Below are 20,393 nucleotides of genomic sequence, written 5' to 3'. Positions count from 1 at the left end.
CTTCCTTCGTAATCCTGGGACATAGATACCTCAGCTCTTCTTCTGTGTAGGACTCTAACCTGTTCACACCCATAGTCCCTTCCACCAATTCTTGTGCTTCCATGTTCAACCTGACCCTATTCATATAGTCTTCTCCTTTCCCACTAGCTGAATTTTGTGTGGAATTCAGACTGTTGAACCACTGTGTCAGCTGTTGCGCATTCACCCCCATCAGGGTAGCGTTCACATCGACTGCCATCGATGGCTGCGGCAGCTTTTCAGTGTTCGATGTGAGAGGTATTACCAGTGGGGGGCTCGACCTCACCAGTGTTGACTGAGCACATATGGGACTAAACTCCATCAAGGACCCAGACCCAGTTGGCTGAGCCGCTATCGGAGTTATCCCTGGAGTGTTTTCTATGCACCTTCTTTCTGTCCCATTCTGCAGCATTGATCCCTGACTGTTCAGACCCAAGTTAGGCTGACTATATAGAGGTACCGCTGGACCTACAGTAATGGGTAAGGATATCGCATCTGGGTTTTGTCCATTTCCCATGTTCTGTGGCATGTTCATTCCCACACCATGGGTCATCATTGCCGGCATGCCCATCTGACTCCCCGTCATTTGAGCATGTGCGTTTCCTCCCTGCATCTGCTTTTGAGGCATCAAAAACTGAGTTGATTCAGCTTGTGCCATTGTTGGGTTGTAACCATTCTGTACTCCCCTCACGGTTGGATCTAGAATCATTCCTGCACCGTTATCACTACTGTAGTACCCTGGCATCTGCGGCTGATAATTTTCTGCTGGTTTCAACACGGGCACATCTGGATATATTCTCCTAACCTGCGGTATCTGCGGGGTGAACAGCAGACTCGGGTCCTTAGATCCCGATGACGCTCCTGAACTCTGGGTTTCACTGTTCTGTACCGGTGCCGGAGGGGCAGAACTGGAACTTGGACCTTGTCCATTCTCTGCATAAGGCGGTGGACGGTCGTTCAGCAATTGCATTATCAACTCCTCATCCTCTAACTCCTCTTCTCTTCTCAACTTTTCCTCGTCCTCTCTATCCTTGGAACACTTCCTGTCTGTCTTACAGGTTGCTTTCTTACCTGTCTCTTCTCCTTCCTTAGTAATTGCGGGGAACAATTTTATCCCCTGCAATACATCTGACCTCCACACCTTCTGTGCATTATCCCACCTAGCATCCGCTAGTGTCTTTTCTACCTTCCTCATTCTGGTCTCGAACTTCTTTTGCTGTTGCTGTCTGGCCATTAGTTCCCAAATTGCTAGAGCCTCAAACTGTGCTGGCCTTGGAGGCACCTTCATGTCATACATCGTGAATCTCAAATTCTCTAGAATCCTTATATTGAATGTCCCATGTATCGGGAACGCTACGCTCCCATGTTTCTCTGTCAGTTTGTGCCATTGCTTTAGCCAAAGACACGGAGCTACCCCCTTTTCTTCCATTACAATGTAAGCTGGTGTACCCTCGGGCGGCGTCTCCTCTCCTACGCTCGCTTTAATGTAAGACTCCCCCTTCATCGCGCTTCTGAATGCTTTAAAGAATTTCATTTTCTCGTCTTTTATTTCACAAAGTTTGTAATCAATATGTGACTTTTATTCCACAAAATTCGTAATCAATAGGTGACTTTAATTCCCGGAATACTCTTCACCTGCCTTTCCCCTTCCAATCGAGTCCCACGGACTGCGTCCAATCCGTGCGCGACCCTTCTCTGCAACCAACCTATCCCAGCGCGGCTCTTAGTGACGTCACACTCACACACACTGCGGCTGACAAAGTCTCGCGGCTAGTCTTCCTTCACTCACCTCCTCTCGTAACAACTTTTGCATATATTGCGAGCTACCAAAAATAAAACAGATCTGTCGGTTTACTACAGGAAGGGTAACACAGTCACTTCAGGACCTTAGGGACCTTTCACTAGCCTCGGGACTTTTCACTAGCCTCTGGCCGCTATTCTGTCTTTCTCAGTCCCCACATTCGCAAGCAAATCTGACCCGCAGACCTACTCTCAACTTGTCAATGATCTGTTCTAGTGCACTTAGAATCTTGCCAAAGCCCGAAGTCGAAGTTTCTTTCACTCCCTAACACACGTACCGACTTGTTGACCACGCCCGATCAACCTACTAAACCGCCCAGACCACAACATGGATAACATACTCCGGAGTCTCTTGACCTCGCAGGGCCCGTCTCAAAAACAACAACCACGTGGACCTTTTTATGCACGAAGCGCCACACGCACATGAAGTTCGACGACTTCCCTACTCTCACACTCGGAGCCGCACCTCCGCTAACTCTATGAAGTTCGACGACTTCTCTACTTCTACACTCGGAGTCGCACCTCCGCTATCCTTAAAAGAAAATCCTCGCAACCTTTTCACACACCCTGCGGCAATAAGCTGTGCAAGCGCAAAACCCTAACTTCACTCATACCATCACTAGTACCGCCAGCGCTGATTCCACACCTCCGTTCTCTCCATTCGCAAGCTCCGGGATCCCGGGAAAGTCGCGGTGGACCTAGCCCATCATCATCTTGTCAATCCGTTCTACCCAAGAAAATCTAATTCAACTTTTCGAATGGGGTCTCAAAATGCGTAACCGTTAATTCGACACCATGTACTTTAATAGTACAGGGTCCCAAAAGACGAAACCGTCCTCTGCTACCATCTACTGATAGAGTGGTCCGTAGTAATAATTTACCTGCGTTTGGACGCTCTTTAGGCCGATGAATCTTTTGACTTAGTGGGAACTCTCTGTACTCTTATATCGATCAGTCTCATCAAAATCAATAATCAATAACGAACATAAGCAACACCTTGAACAACATAACACTTTACAATTAATCCAGAATACATTTCGGCGAACCCTGACCTTTCAGTCAGGAATAACCACACCAGTTTATTGCAAAGTTAGTGAATTTATTTCCCTATATTAACAAAGCTAGCACAATATAAATGTGTCTCAACACCAAATGATAAACATATATGAACATTAATAGCTGTCCATAGCGTCGAAACAAGTGCAATCTATGAAGCATTTGAATCACAAGGCATTCGATAATAGCAATGCAAATCACTAATACGATAATCTGTAATGAACTAATTGCATACATTTAGTCAGCATAACAAGATCTCAAATTGCATCGTGCGACATATGGAATCCTCGTCTAACCTCAAATTAGCATCAGCATGTGGGACTTCATGCAAAAACAATTTAGCAACATTAATTTAGAAAACTCCTAGCTAGGGCTCTTACCAAAATCAGCAGTTGGTTACCTAAAAGAAACACAATGCAATTTTACAATTTCCTTTCATATTTACCAATTACGATCAGCATACAAGGAAGTCTTCGTCTCACAGGTACCGTTCTTCGGTCATCATGGGTACCGTTTCTCGATCAGCATGGGACGGGACAAAGGGGCAGGGGTGAACGGGGCAATTGCCTCACGGCGGCAAGGTAAAACTATTACTTCATGCAAAGGGATCAAATCAAAGTTACAGTCTCTAGGGCAAGAATCATTTAAAGTCTCTTTCTCTCGATTAGAGAAAGAATCAAAGTCTCTCAAAATGGCGTCGCAGCAAAGTGGGCCATAATAGCTACGAAGTCAAAATGGCGTAGTGTCCGATGATAGAGAGTAATACTCCCAAAAGCCCCCTTCTTCTCGTGCACCTGGTTTTTATAGACAACAGTTCAAGTCCTGTAGGGTCTCCATTGGAGGGTTCATAGGTTAGCTTCAAATTGACCAATCAAAAACGACAGTTCTCAAGCTTTTACTTAAGCATACATTATCCTTGGAGATGGGTACGCAAGTTGCAACATTGTCTCCCAATTAGCTTACTTTCAGAGCCTCCATTGTCCGCACCTGCAAGTCGACCTTGAATTAAAGAGAAAATATGCCAGGCTGGCACTAACTTTAAGATAAGCATGTGAACAGTTTCTGTGGAAAAGTACAGCTTCAAGCTAAAATACACGTTTATTAGCACAGTGGAAAAATACGAGCATCTAAACCGTGAGACCAGGCAACTAGGCCAAAGCCTCCGCTAAAGTAATGCTAAGCTAAACATTTCAAACAAGCAAATCGTAGCACACGTTTATGATTATGTCGGATTAGTGCAATTCTAATTCACCACGTTATATAAAGCACGCGTATAAATGATGGCAAACTACTCTGAGGGCACATTTTGTCCCCGTACAATCTTTATTAGTTCGGTTAATATCACACATGATTATTTCAGCATTACGTTTAAGCGTTAATAAATCAAAACCTTCATTTTCTGCTTCATCAGTACCTACTGCACAGCGCAGCCAATTTACCACCCCATGCCACTCGGCAAAGCTCTGACTCTGTAAGCGCTTGTAACACTAAGTTCTTCCCTTGTACGCTCAGATCCATTTTTTGAGCTGCACACCAATCAGCCTATCAGCCTATGCTCAGAGACACATCCTCTCACAGCTCTCCTCTTTTGCCCAGGCAACCCAGCAATTCAGACACTCGAAAGGCACCAAAAAACATCCAGGCCATTAGCCCAGAAAATATGCATCCCTCCTCGTCCCCCTGCATATTAATGGCAATTGCTGTAGCACCCGCCTGAAGAAATCCAAGGATATTGGTCTCCGCAGTCTCCCTGAGTGACCTTACTCCCTTGCCCAACCCTCAAGCATCCTTTGCTCCAGTTGACAGGACGTAGCCCCACAGCAGTTTCCCCAAAAAGGCAATACCTGTCAGCTTTCCTGAAATGGTCACCCGAGAAAGCACCCTCCTTGTCAAATCCAATATAAATTGAACCACATCCTTGGTCCTTTGCCAATTCTGCAGTCTGTGCTGCACCTCAGATTCCAAGAACTCTGACTAAGCCTGACCATAAGTTCTCCTTGTTGACTCCATGAGGGACCATACCACCAATTACATCACCATTTGTTGCCTACTGACCACATCTCCTCTGAAATGGGTGTCTTGATTTTATCTGCTTCCTTGGCCGGCCCACAAAATCAACTCACTGAAAATAAGATAAAGCATCTGCAGTGTCATTCTTCACCCTTGGGTACATGCTGCGCCCTGAAAGAGATATTGTGCCGCAGGCAACCCAGCACAAAAACTCGCAACAACTTCAGCACCTGTGCATCCCTGGCCGACTGCCTGTTCACCACTTGTACTATGGCCAAATTGTTCACCTGGAACAATTTGGTTCTCCATGCCCCACAGTGTAATTGCCACCACCAATGGAAAAAGATGATTCAGGAAAGTGATGCTTCTACCTTCTGCTTTCCACTGTGACGGTCATTCCTCTGCAAACCACCGACCCTGCCAAAACAAGCCGAATCCCATGTGTCAAGCTGTGCCATAAAATATCTGTACATCTCACTCAACCTAGTCCTTTTGGGCCAACGGAATTCCATTGAATGTCGTCAAGAAGAAATACCCTCATTCTGAGATCCCCCTTGACACCAGCTGACAATGGTACATGCTGGTGTGGCAGTGTACCCCCTGCAAGAGCCATACCTAGCCTCCTACAGAAAGTCCTACCTGCCCTGACTACTCTGCAAACAAAGGTGATGTGACCCAGCAGGACCTGCACGTCCCTCACTTTTACCTTTTTCTTGGCCAGCATAGCTGTCACCAACACTAACATTGCATCCTTTTTGTCCTGTGGGAGCCTTGCCTCCATGTGTACTCTGTTCAATTCTATTCCTCAAAAGGACAAAACTGTACTCGGGCCCTTTGTTTTCTCAGGTGCGAGCAGAACCCCCAAGTCACCCAAGAGCTCCTGCAATCTTACTAACATGAGCTGGCAGTCCATCATGCCGAGTGCCCCTACAAAAAAGAAGTCATCCAGATAATGTCACCAGCTTATGGCCCGGGTGCCATGTGAAAAGCCACTGTAGAATGGAGTTGAAGCATTCAAATAGCGGACGTGATATAGAACATTCCATTGGTAGTGCCCTGCCCACATACCAATTTCCTTCAAAGTGCATGCCTAAAAGTTGAAAATCAGCCGTGTGCACTGGAAGCAGCCGAAAAGCTGACTTCACATCAGTCTTTGCCATTAATACTCCTTGTCTTTCTGCCACCAACAATGACATGGCCACATCCGCTACAGAATATAATACGGAGACCATTTCTTTAGGAATGAAATCATTCACTTACCGGCCACAACAAGTGCAGAATTAGGCAAAACTGCCCCCTTTCCTTTTTTTAGTGTCATACCTATAGACTTTCAAGTTCTCTATTGGCCAATCCTTGAAGAGGCCGGCCATTCTTCATTCTGCAATTTACTTATCAAGTTTTTCCCCATATCGCATATTTATGCTATTTTGCACATTTGAACCTGGGGACCCCCATACCACAAGTGAAAACCCCTCCTGAAACCTTCCCTCAAAATCCCCGCTTCTACAGGCTGATCATAGAAGTCCAGCCAGTATTCCAACCATTCTAGTTTGAGCCTTTTGACCCAGGTCCTTTTGTCCCTCTACTCCCCTTTATTTGACAGTTGTTGTTGAGACTGGTGTGATCCCTGCCCGCCTGCGTAAGGCTGCCATTGGCCCACAGGCTGTCCTATGTAACCCCCTGTGTTCCCAAAGCAGTGTATGAGCGCGTGTTTGCCTGCACGCTTGGAGCACCTGTGCCAAAATTTGCAGTATTCACAAGTACACAGCTCCTTGTTGTAGTCCCAGGATGCATCCTTTTGCCCTTCCAGTCCTCTGCTTGCCTGCCCCACCCCCTTCACAGGTGGGGCGCCTCTGAATATTGTTTTCTGAACTTGGCTGGGCCCATAGTGTGCTGCCATAAATCTGTATCTAACTCGCCACACTTAGCCTTGGGATCTAAAGCCATTCTCACCCTGAATTTCTAGTCGTATTGTGCCCAGGCTTACCACCCCCCAAATGTCAACTGGGCTTTGCATATGACATCCGTATACTTGAACAATGCTACGCCACATTCAGGACATTTCTCGTAATATATACCAGCGTATACCAGAAACGCCGCTGTCCAGTTCTCCATTGTCAGAGGAACTTTCAGCCTCTTGGCCAGCTTGCATTCCTCCTCCTTCCAACACATTTCCTATGGAAAATTTTAAGAATCTCCATATAGCCCCCTTTTGAATTTTTTTCTTTCGTTGTCAACATTAGGTGTGCCCCAAAGGACTTTGTTATTCCCATGTAAGGAAGTCGCTTTATTTTCAGCTCCTAACTTTCTGGCCCATACTTCGTGTCCCCTTCTCCCTCTGTGCCCTATGCATTCTTCTACCCTGCACTCTCTGTGTTTTTTGCCCTGTTATCCTTTTTTGTTACCTCTCCCTTTTCTGCCTCTTGAGTGGCAACCTCAACAGTATTTCAGCCAATTTCAGCCATATACTTACCTTCTTGCAGCCACTCCGCGACCCCTCCATGCCACATCCAACATCCACACCCGTGGATGTCAATGCTGGGACGTTGACATCTCAATGCCCTTACCTGACTCCAAGGTTGGTGCCTGTAGTGGTGATTGCTGTGCCACCTTGTTTCCAGGGCAACCCTGTGCCATGTCTGTAACGAGCTAGACAACAAGGTGCTAGCAGTACCTCCCCACCCGCGTCCCCACCCACGCTTCCCCTGTACCCTCTTCATTTCACACCTTGCGTTCTTTGAGGTTGTCTTCCCTGTAGTCCAACATCGGTCCCTCTGTGGTGTCCTCCGGGCTGGCCCATGCCAGGCTCTCCCTGTCATATTGCTCTGACATTGCGTGTCTTGATTGTATTCCATCCCAAAATACTTCTCCCCACCCTGTCCTCCGCCCGTGATAGTTTTCCCTGCTATCCCTTGGTCGTCTCTCTCCTCCCCCTCCCAGCTCCACTCGAGCGTGGCCTCGATGATGGCAGAAGCAGCCCACTGTGGCCCTGTCTGTCCTTTCCACCCTCCATGGCCCCACTTGTCTCCCCCCTCCCTAATCTTTGCCTGCCACTAACTGTGATTTTCTCCCCAGGCCCTCCCTGGGCCCTGTCTACCCATCGTTTTTGCAGGCTCTGTGGGGTCCTCTTGAGCCAATCCCAGCGCACCAACCAGGGGTCTTCACCCAGCTTAGATGTTTCCTTTTGACCCTCTCCTTCCTTGTCTGCTTGTTGGGCCATTATACTGTTGGATGCCCTATAAAAATTGCCCAAGAGTTGCTGTTCCCTCCACCCCACTATTGCTTCTGTCTGGTAATAATATGTTCATGGGAGGTGCTGCAGTGGCCCCCACTCATTCCAAAGGTTTCTGCCAGTCCTCATATCCCTAACCGCCCCTTTCTTTATGGATGTTCCTGGGCGGGGGTAGGCACTGCTGCAGCATCCCTCCCATCAGATTGCTGCCCGGGGATATGCCCGTACACATGGTGAGGGTGTGCACAGGAAGTTTTGCCCCCCTGTGGGGGGAACAGCTGCTGCATACACTGAGGATACCTCCCCTCTGGATGCTGAGTACTCCTCCATGAGAGGCTCTGTCGATGTTGGCGTGGATGCCTCCCATACCACTTATGGTCTGGTTTTCCCACACGCCCCCTACGCAGCTTCAGTGCGGCCCGCTGGAGCACCAGGTGCATCTCCCAATAGGTGTTTCCTGTGCACTGAGCGAGGCTGCCATTATGGGCATAGTGGCCTCGCCTTACCTGGGAAGCTTCTGCCACATTATCCAGGGGGGTGAGCACGCGGCCATGGCCACTGTCTCCCAATTGGAGGACTGACACAAGGACACCATCAGCTCACTGCAATCACAAATACTCTGCACTAGCGAAAACAAAATTGCCTCTATGCCTGCCAACAGGTCACCATACCTATAATGGTGAATTCGTAGCCCAACAATAACCGTAATATAGATAAATTGGGCTACAGTGGTATCCATTGGACCCCAGCTCAAAGAACAGGGAAGGGCAGTCAAATTTGACTGCACCTGTTCCCAAAACCCCCTGTGAGTCAGGCCTCACTGTGTACGGCTGCCCCTGAAACCAATTCGCCTGTTGTGTCAACACAGCCCACTCAAGGTGCACTTGAATCCAGCCCAACATTTCTGACTGACACATAAGCAGCCACATTGCCAATCTTTTGTCAGTCTTGTGGCTGGGCTTCTAGAAGTCTTTATTAATTCTTTTTAGAGTGTTCCAAGCATTATTAAGAGTCAGAGTGCTGAACGCTTGCAAACAAACACTAATGTACGTGTGGCCAAGATAACGACCGGAGCGGACGCTTAATACGGAGCTCTGCTCCAGGCCCGATTAATATTCAACAAAATCAACCCAGCCTGGGCCCCCAGTCGTCCTGAATTAAAACTGACTGAGTCTGGCGAGCGCTGGCCAGACCAGGGACGTCATCGGACTGAGTTTAGGCATGCCATGAGAAGAGAGTGCACAACCATGACAAGAGCACAGTGTGCGGCCATCCCCTGGAGGCCGCTACATGAGACGGAGTGAAAGCGCCTAGACGAGGCCTTTGCTGGAGCATGCCCGACGGCCGCCTCCCGACGGTCGCTGCGAAAAGGGGAATACAGGAACCAAGACACAACCACTGACGGCAGGGTGCTGCTGACACAGGCACTGAAGGTGAGGCTGCCGCAAACCTCGGAGATTGCAGTGTGTGATGGTGCAGGTGACGCGGAGACCAGTGGCGTGCCACCGAGTGCCACCGCGGCTGCGACGGAGGTCCAAAGACACTAGGTGGGGCAGCACGAGCCAAAGCAGAGAGTCGAGGGAGCTGAGACATCCTAATCAGGCTGGCAATGGCGGCGTTGCCCCTGAGCTGGGTGCACCCTGCATCCCACACACCGAGTAGCATTCACTGCAGGAGGAAGGGGATACTCCTGAGATGACCATCGCCTGGAAAAAAGGACCACACAACAAGACTGCCCTGCCCTGATACCCCGTGGCATGGGGCCACTATTGGGAGTGGATGAGCTGACCGACTAGGCCCCACACCAAAAATACCGGCCCCATTGACCCCAACTGAGAGCATCAACTTCACTGAAAAAACACCTGCAGTTTATGGCTTACCCCATGGACAACAAGCCAGAGACCAGAAGACAGGTGGAATGGTGAGGCCTTCTGCTGGAGGCGCTGGAAAAGCAGGGCGCAGCGTATAAGGGTCGGGCCCCAGAGATAGCTACGGAGCATATGGGAAATCCACAGCATATTAAATCCATACACCATAATATTGAGAGGGCTGGGAACTGTGTGTGCAGAGTTACCGGAGCGAAATATGGAGCAGCCCAAAACAGCAAAGCTCCCCCTACCCTCAGGGAAGACCATGCTGGCGACAATCCTAGCTATGGGGGAAGACAGCACCATGCTCGGCAGATGAACACCACGCTCCAAACTCATTCCGCACAATTTGAGGAATTCTTGCAAGCAGTACTTGACACTAAAGCTGCCTTAGAAAGTAAGATTGAATCCGTGCCACAGGAAGTTAATTTACTTCAAGTGGGCCAATGCAAATTGGCCAATAGAGTAGATGACACTGAGTCATCTCTGGCGACCTTGCAGCCTAAGTACAGGTACTCTGCAGGATGGTAATGCAATTACAGATGTAAGTGTCTTCCCTGCAGCACAGGGCCGAAGGCACAGAAGGGAGATCATGGAGGAACAACATCCAGTTCCTGGGGTTCCTGGAACTAGCAGAGGAACCCAATGCTCAACTCTTCATGGAGCAGTGGTTGATCTCCACAGTACTGGAGAACAAGGTTCCAGCTTTCTTTTCCTTCGAACTAGCACACAGGATCCCTGGCAGACCACTGCCACCCGGTGCCCCACCCGCCTCCTCAACTACAGAGATGGAGACCTCATCCTGCAGAGCTTCCAGATGAAGGGCCCATGGAGATTCGAAAACGCCACCATCACAGCCTATCCTGATTACACGCTCGAGGTACAGTGCAGGAGAAGCTCATACACAAAAGTCAAACAACTCCTGCACGAACATGGCATCAAATATGCTCTGCTCTTTCCAGCAAGGCTAAGAGTGACAGATGGAGAGAAAAATCACATCTTTCCAACCCCAGAAGATGCCTGGGCGTGGCTGCATGCTAAAGGCCTGGTACACTTGACACAAGAGGGACCTAAATCTGAGGGATGGCTGACCTTCCGGCCCGACGCAAAAGGAGACCAGGTGCCAAGGTACGGCGGACGAAAGCTCAAGCAGCAGAAAGTCAAGCCCAAGCACTACTAGAAGCCATGCAGCTCATGCCCAACTGCTTCACAACCCTGCAGGAGGGTCGCACATCCATTTCTGATTCTTCAGAGTGTCACTCAAATGTCACGACGACCAGCTCTAAACAGAGACCAGATATTACCCCACGCACAATTTGTAATCACACTACTATGGCTGGCACCAATTGTATCTCGATTGGAGAATCCACTCCGTAGACATGGGGACTAGGTTCAGGTACGCCACAAGCATTACTGACTAACCACACTGCAAGAACAGTCTACCGTCCTTATCGACGTAAAGAACCCAAAAACACTTGTACCAGAAAACACTGGCTCACGTCAGTGGCATAAAGCCACGCTTGTAGACCGCTAACAACATCAAGGTGATGGGTACCAGCGTTCGGCGGACGCACATAGCACCCACAGCTTGACGGGGACGTGAGCGTGGTGACTCGACCAATAATGGGAGCAAAGCCACAAACAACATCCAGATACCCGTGCCCCCATCATGACTTTCCTAATGAACAACAAACCACCCCACAACAGTTCCATCTTTTGTTATGTTCATGGGGGGGAATGGCTGCAGGCCCGTTGGCCACCAGCCCAGAGGAATCAATGTTGTTGGGGAATTGCAAGTTCACATCGGGAAGAGAAGGGGACACAGGGACAAGAGAAGGGAGATACCGGAGGCACTAAATGGTCATGCGGAACTGGGCACCAGACATAAACCTCAGGCACATAATTCAGCAAACACACTCACAAACTCATGGGAGCTACACGATACAGTATACTAATGTGGAATGTGAGGGGTATGGCAGCACCTAATAGGCTACAGCGGGCACTCACCTTCCTAAAAAGACACAAAATACATGTAGCAATAATCCAAAAAACACACCTCACAGCTGCGGAACTACACAACCTCAAAACTAAATGGGGAGGTCAGGCCTATGGCATGATAGTGTCATCGTTTGCAAGGGGGGTACTGATCTGGGTGGCTCCTAAGGTCCCTTACATCGTGGACTGCCTCACCATGGATAGAGAGGGCAGATATGTATTGGTGGAAGTCTTACCAGATGGAGCGCCTCTTGCACTAGCTGGTGTATATGCCTCCAACACGAAACATAAAGAATTCCTTACGTCCATTACACCCACACTTTTCCAGGACCCCACTGTTCCTTGCATATGGGGTGGTGATTTTAACTGCATCCAGGAAGGGGAGATGGACAGATCCCACCTCCCCTCCCGTCTGGCTCACCCAGCAGAACCCTGGCACAGGGACTTATCTCTTGGATGTCAGACAGAGGACTAAATGACATATGGCGACTACAACACCCACAGGAGCAGGAATACTCCTTTTATTCCCCAGTGCACAGACTGCCTACTAGGAGAGACTTAATTTTAGGTCCAGCAGAATATTTAGTGAAGAGACTATCTGATCACTGTCCATTAAGGGTGGATCTACAATGTGGCAAATGCAACCTGCCGTACTTACAGACCCACCATTCCGCCAAGAGCTAGCTGACTGTATCGTAAGATACTTTGAGCATGAAAAGGGAACAGCTTCATCGCGAGCAGTGGAATGGGATGCGCACAAGGTGGTGGTACGAGGACACTGCCTCTCAGCCGCAGGGGGAGTCCAGCGCGTCTTGACACTGGAAATGAACACATTAGAGACGAACCTGCGTGCCCTAGAACGTGAGTTGGCACGAGGCACCGCAGACCCCAACACACTTCGTGAATTACGAGCACAACACAAAGACGTGGACTCGCGGTTAAGGCGGAATGACAACCGTCGCTATATCACCAGAGTACACACGGAGGGAGATCGGTCTAGTAGGCTGTTAGCATGGCTAACTCACGGTGACCAAAATCATACCCCAACAGTAGGACTAAGACTAGAGACAGGAATAACGGTCAATAACCAGGCATCTATAAATGATGCCTTTAGAGACTACTACCGTACATTATACACAGACGGACCTGCGCCCACCTCAGCTCAATTAGAATGCCTTTTTACTAATCTCCCTTTGACCCAGCTTACTCCTCTTCAAAAGATGGAGCTTGGTGAGCCCCTCGACATAGATGAGATCCGGACTACACATCGCGTCAACTATCCCACAATAAAACGTCTGGAACTGATGGACTGCCAGCTGAGAACTATTCCACTGTCAATGGTCACCTAGCCGGCCCACTCTTGGAAGTGTTACAAGAAGTGAAACAGTGGGGTAGTCTTACAGACTCATAACGTGAGGCGCTCGTAATGGTCCTGCCTAAACCAGGCCGGGACCCACAAGACATTTGATCAGATGGACCCTTATCACTCGGTACAGTGCTGGCCAATCACTTGCTCCCCATGATTGGCCATTTGGTCCATGAAGACCAGTCAGGCTTCAAAACACCTTACTGCTATTGTGCCTACTGAATGGAGCCCCTCATAGGGAGTACGACAGAGTAGCGGTGTCACTGGATGTCGAAAAGGCCTTCGACACCTTAGGCTAGCCTTTCTTGAAGGAGACACTGCCACACATGGGTTTTGATGACAACTTTATGGACTGGATCAATACCACAGCCCACGTGAAAATGGGATGAGTAATTTCTGAGAGTTTCCCAATCTGCCATGGTACACGGCAGGTATGTCCACTATTGCCACTCTTATTCGCGATGGCAATCGACACCCTAGCAGCCCATCTCTGACTGCATGCACAGCAGTGGAGGATCCTGGACCTAGGTATCCCACACATTATCTCCCTCTATGCTGATGACACATTAATATACATACGTAGGTGCACTTTCACATTACCAGAAGTCATGAAAATATTGGACATGTTAGGGGATCTATCTGGCCTAAAGTTGAACTGGGTGAAGTCATGTTTGTTTCCATTGGTCCCCATTCCAGAGCAACTGCGGCCTGATCTCCCGGTGTACTGATTGCCATGGTGTCATGTTACCTTCTAATACCTAGGCATTCAAATATACCATGCCACAGAGGATCTCAGGGAAGGCAACCTGAGACAGGCGATACGATGGATTTGGGGATCACTGCCTTTCTGGAGATCACTACCATTATCACCCTTAGGGCGAGTGGCGATTGCAAAGATGATAATACTCCCCAGACTTTTATAGTACTTCACGGTGCTCCCACTGGTACTACCCCTCTCTTTCTTCTGACTTCTCAACTGCCTGATGCTGGAATTAATATGGGGGAACACAAGATGCACAGGAGCACTATTACGCATAGACCACTCGAAGAGAGGGGACTAGGCATGCCTAATTTTGAGTTATACTATGCAGCAACGCGATTACAATGGCCGTTGCTCTGGCTTCATGCAACCCCAACAGCAGAGAAAATAATGGTGCTGGGCAGACAAGGTCACACTGACGTGGCTGCATGGCTGATAGACTACACATGCAATCCCCTACACAGCACTAACCTAATGGACACAGCCCAAGTGTGCTGGAGCAGAGTTACACATCCAGAAACTCCAATATCACCCTATGCCCCAGGGATCTCATTGCTGGGCGTGCAGGGCTCTAGGGCTTTGAATACACACTGGGGCCATGGTATGTAGCCGGTCTTAACACGATCGGGGACTTCTTTAAAGAAGGCACACTTAAGCTATATGGGGGGATAGAAAACACTCACAATATAGGCCCAGGTCAATTTCTAACATACTGCGGTATAAGAAGGATGATACACAACACATGGCAAAATGCCGACACGGAGCCTCCAACATCACCTGTACTACACTTACTATTGTCTAACACAGGACACGAGAGCACTGGTATCCCTGCTGTTCAATATCCTCCTGGGAAACAGCGACACAGGCCAGATGGGAGCCAGAACCAGATGGGAGGGAGCCGTACCACATTCACTGTCACAGTCCGATTTGACCAAAGCACTCCAACAAGTAAAAAGTTTATCCTGCAACCCCAGATTCCACTTCACACAATTCAGTTATTTACATCAGGCTTGTTTATCCCCTCATTGACTCAACCGCATGTTCCCACACTGGACCCACACATGCCCACACTGCGGGGAACAGGAAGCCACCTTCTATCATATGGTATGGAGGTGCCCGCCCATACAAAGGGCCTGGCACGAAATAGATACACTTAAGAGGAACTTACGAGTCACCAGCTGCATCCTACTCCGGAATCCTGCCTATTAGACATTCGCACCAAAAAGAAGGGTGATAAACAATTATATAGATTCATAGACCTGGCTTTCGTCCTCTTCAAACGTCTGACAGCAATGCAATGGAAAGCACCAGCCACTCCAGATGTCAAAAAATGGTTGAGAGATGTATTGCAGTGGGCTGGAGCTGAGGCACAGGTGCTTCGATCACTCAACAACAGAGGCATGATAATAATTGGGCGAGGACACTGGAACACTTACCTGGTTCGGACCGAAGCCGAAAATGACTTACACCCCCCCTGAATTACAATGCATGCCGTTAAAACCAAGAACACCTGACACCCATGCAACACACGACAGGAACACACTCAGCCATGAGTGGCACACAGACTAATCATACATACCCTCCTAGTCCAACTTGGAAAATCATATCACGCACGGAGACACGACACAACATGCCATACAACGTCGATCGGAACCAGGGTGGATCAGTGAGTTTGGTACCACACTCACACCCAGGCACCAGGACAGTAACCGGGCAGTAACGGACCTTTGAATACACGCACTAGAGTGTTGATACAGAATATGAACATTATACGCATACCATCCAGAACATTACTACTACCTATGTACAACATTAAGGAAATGGGAGAATGCAAACTGTTATAAGTTGCCATGAAATGTCAAAAAAGGAATAACACTTATCTTTACCAGACACCCCAGAAATCCAGGTTTTTCTCACTTCCCCCAAGAACCTTTGTTAATAAATAGTTACACACTTAATAAATAATGTGCACCCAATGTACTGCATCAGTTTGAAATTTTGTAGTGAATAATATAAAAAACATTTTTAAAACATTAATGTACGTCATTTAGAAATGTAGTGCTTGGGCACATAGAGAAAAGATAACTAGACACCAAAAGAGTCTATCAGTCCAAAGTTAGGTGTACGTTCTTTTTCAGATGAATAATCTAAATATTGTTGCTGAGATCTGCAGAAAATGCAATCTATTTCTTTATAAAATTTAGGAGGTAAGTTAGAGACCCCCAACTAGTTGACAGGGTTCCCTGAATGCTGATTTATCACTAAGGGCCTAATTACAAGTGTTCCCTAGACACATTAAAAATAATTTCAACTGATAAAGGCGGACATTGAGGTGCAATACTTTTTGCCTGTTCCGAGGTTTGCCCTTAAAATGAGGCATAACCTGAGGATTCTGGTACTTAGGCCCGTATTTATACTTTTTGACGCTAAACTGCGCTAACGCAGTTTAGCGTCAAAAAGTTTTGCGCCGGCTAACGCCATTCTGAAGCGCCATGCAGGCGCCGTATTTATTGAATGGCGTTAGCCGGCGCTAGCAGACCGGCGCTGCCTGGTGTGCGTGGAAAAAAACCACGTACACCAGGCAGCGCCGGCGTAGGGAAAAATGGCGTTAGGGCGTCTTAAAAATGGTGCAAGTCAGGTTGACGCCAAAAAATCGCCTCCACCCGATTTGCGCCATTTTTTACCACGCCCAGACGCCATTTACATGACTCCTGTCTTAGTAAAGACAGGAGTCATGCCCCCTTGCCCAATGGCCATGCCCAGGGGACTTATGTCCCCTGGGCATGGTCATTGGGCATTGAGGCATGTAGGGGGGCACAAATCAGGCCCCCCTATGCCCCAAAAAAAAAAAAAAAAAAAAATATTTATACTTACCTGAACTTACCTGAATGTCCCTGGGATGGGTCCCTCCATCCTTGGGTGTCCTCCTGGGGTGGGCAAGGGTGGCAGGGGGGGTCCCTGGGGGCATGGAGGGCAGCTGTGGGCTCATTTTGAGCCCACAGTTCCCTTAACGCCTGCCCTGACCCAGGCGCTAAAATCCGGCGCAAATGCGGGGTTTTTTGGCCCGCCCACTCCCGGGCGTGATTTTTGCCCGGGAGTATAAATACGACGCATTTGCGTCGCAGTCATTTTTTTAGACGGGAACGCCTACCTTGCATCTCATTAACGCAAGGAAGGCGTTCACGCAAAAAAATGACGCTCTTTCCTCATACTTTGGCGCTAGACGCATCTAACGCCAAAGTATAAATATGGCGTTAGTTTTGCGCCGAATTTGCGTCGAAAAAAACGACGCAAATTCGGCGCAAACAGAGTATTAATATGCCCCTTACTGCTCCAAAATGGACATGCCCTGGTAATTGACAGACATTGTTTTAGTCAAACAGCAGGTTTGATTTACCAAAATGTAATAGGTGGTATGGCCTTTACCACATCCAGTAATTACTGGGTTTGATAAACATCACAATACTTATAAATGCCATTCCTAAGCAAAAGATTGCAGTATAAAAGGGCACTCATATTCAAGCCCCTAGATGTCTGAAAATAGTATTGTATGATTAATCATGTCTATAAATAGGTGGAAATGACTCAGTATAAAGATCTTAATGTATTGAGTCAGGGTCATATAGAGAAAGGGACTGATTTGCCTGTTGTTCCTTCAGGGGGCTGGAGCTATTGGGGACTGATTTTAAAGTTCGAGGGATACTGGCTCCATCTCCAGCTCCCCAGAGTTTATGGCAGTAGGCAAAGAGAGAGATTGAAAAGAAAAGGACAGGAATGAGACAGCAAGGGAACAGAGACTAGTTTGAACTTAGGGCCAGATGTATCATCTCACCCTTTTGCGAATCGGTAATAGCGATTTTTAAGAAATCGCTATTTCTGATTCGCAAAGTGAGTGGTGTGTATCATATTTGCGATTCCGTAATAGCGATTTCCTAAAAATCGCAAATGCTATTACTGAATCGCAAATTGCGTTACAGACCCCATTCGCACCTATGGGCCTGTAGACCCATATTTGTGATTTTTTTGCATTTCCCAAATTGCGAATTCCTAACTGGAATTCGCAGTTTAGGAAATGCAAAACCCCGGGGTGCTGGGGGCTTAAGGCCCCCTCTGCTGCACCCCAAAAAAAAATTTAGGACATGAAAGCCGCACACATGCCAAAGAGGCATTTGTGCGTTACATGTGAATTTTAAAAATGCATTTTTAATGCATTTTTTAAATTTGCACATGGTTACCACCAGGTTTTACTTGGTGGTAATTGCGATTCCTTAATGCCCAATTCGCATTAAGAAAAAGCTTCATACATGTGCTTAAGAAATCACAAATAAGGATTCCTTATTTGTGATTTCTTATTTAGAGAATCGCAATTTGCAATTCTTTAAATGGGCTCGCAATTTTAAGGAATCACTATTTTAGCGATTCCTTAAAATTGCATTTCCAATGCCTTTCACACATACTGAAAGGCACTTTTGCATTCGCAAACGGGCATTTGCACTGTTTGCGAATGCAAAAAGGCTTGATACATGTGGCCCCTATTGCCTAGATCTGCTGTTGGTTCCCAGTCCATCCCTCATATCAACTGTCTTAGACACCAAATCGAATGCAAACTAGAACATTTGAATGTTGGCACCTCCGTTGAAGACAATGAAGTGGCTCAGGGCTAGTAATGGCTGGTATAAGACGTCTGCTCCAACATTCCAAAGTTTGTCTTTCTGTTTCTCCCTTTTTAATTTAGAACATTCTGCCCCCAGTGAGTGGAATGTTCTAAAAGCCTTACAGTTCTTTGTCCTCAGGCGGTGCTGTGTTGTTAAAGGCATGTGGCTCGGGCTTATAACTGGGGTTCAGGGCCTTTAACAGCCTGTATCGACCTCAGCAGTGAGCTATCAGGCTATATGATGTGACGGAAGTAGACGCAATTCTGACAATGCATTTGACATGCTAGGTTGTTCATTGAGTGCATATATTCTGATGAATGACATTTTTTTCCTTTTTTTCCCTACTAGCATTACGATCTTGGAACGATAACAGTTGCAACCGGGCCTTCCCATTTGTCTGCAAGATTCCTTCTCTGACAGTCAGCTAGCCAGTCTCCTGGAAGCCCATGGTAACATTTTGTATTCAGTGGAACTTAAGGAACCGGAGCAGGCACACTCTTAACTTAAAAGTCTCCATGTCAAGGTCTCATACATGATCTTGAGAACATATAACAACGCTGAGGTTCAATGGTTGCTGCAGCAGCAGTAAAGTATTTTCTACTATGCTGTAAATACCAATCATTTTATACTTGTTCAACTGGAACAAACTGAACATTTGAACAATGCTTTACTAGGTTCAAATGTATCAGACTTGAAACCATCTGACTGTCAGATATGAAATAAGATTGCTTCGCCCACCTTCTTTGTGATGGACTGAAATAACTCCAAGAAGAAGTAGAATCACCCTTGTCAATTACATTGAAGCCATGCTCTATATTGGTGTATGAGAGTTTGCAAATGCTCTTGCCACAAGAAAAAATAATAACCTGTTTTTGATATAGCGATTCATATCATAATTCCGCTATTTCTAAGCACTGACAATATAATAAACGGTCAAACTCAATTACTGAAAATATGTCTGCTTTATATCAAGTGACTTTCTGGTGACTTATATTTAATTATTTTTATGACTGCTGCTAAAATTATTTTCTTTACAATAAAACACAGTGCTGTCAAAATGAAATACTGTGGTTATTTCTCTGGTCCAATATGGCTTACATGTTGGTAAACCTTTTGCAGTGGTTATATGGTAGGTTGTAAAATTCAATCAACTATGTTTCAGCCTTCCTTGATGATATGAAGTGAGTTATGTACAAGTTATAATGTTCCAGCCTTCAAGAATCCAGTATTGACAGAAAAACACGTCAGGGCAGATTTACAAAGGGCTTGTGTTGTCCTTGCGTCAAGCAAAGCAACGCATAGCAACGCTAGTCCTTAACTGGGATTTACTAAGCCAAGCTAAGTCAACAGGCATGGCTCTGCTTGCTTTAGTAAATCCTAGGTAATGCAAGACAGTGCATTTCACTGCCCTGCGTTACTTTGTATCAGGGAGGCATTCCCTGGGCGGAGTGTGGACATAATTCCAACATATCCAGTCATGTATTTGGTTCCCAGATTTACAAAGAACAATAAACCTGGTAATGCATCAAATTGGTATGCCTCCCACACTCAGGCATAACAAGGAAAAATATCTTTATTTCTTCTCGTTACTTCATTTTTCTATGTGTGATGCATTCCACATTACACATTGAAA

General features: G+C 47.2%; 1 protein-coding gene across 1 annotated transcript in view; it reads left to right on the top strand.

Annotated features, from left to right (window-relative positions):
* CLEC19A (C-type lectin domain containing 19A) overlaps positions 1 to 19,713 on the top strand; it is a 155,783-nt gene extending 136,070 nt beyond the window's left edge. The window contains exon 5 of the mRNA XM_069210225.1: positions 19,109 to 19,713. Within this exon, the coding sequence (XP_069066326.1) occupies positions 19,109 to 19,188 (80 nt within the window). The 3' untranslated portion in view covers positions 19,189 to 19,713. The remainder of the gene's footprint in view (positions 1 to 19,108) is intronic.
* The last annotated feature ends 680 nt before the right edge of the window (positions 19,714 to 20,393 follow it).

This window comes from Pleurodeles waltl, chromosome 10 (genome assembly GCF_031143425.1).
Source record: "Pleurodeles waltl isolate 20211129_DDA chromosome 10, aPleWal1.hap1.20221129, whole genome shotgun sequence".
In the NCBI taxonomy this organism is placed as follows: Eukaryota; Metazoa; Chordata; class Amphibia; order Caudata; family Salamandridae; genus Pleurodeles; species Pleurodeles waltl.
Note: the sequence above shows the minus strand (reverse complement) of the source record. Positions and strands in the feature narration are given on the sequence as shown.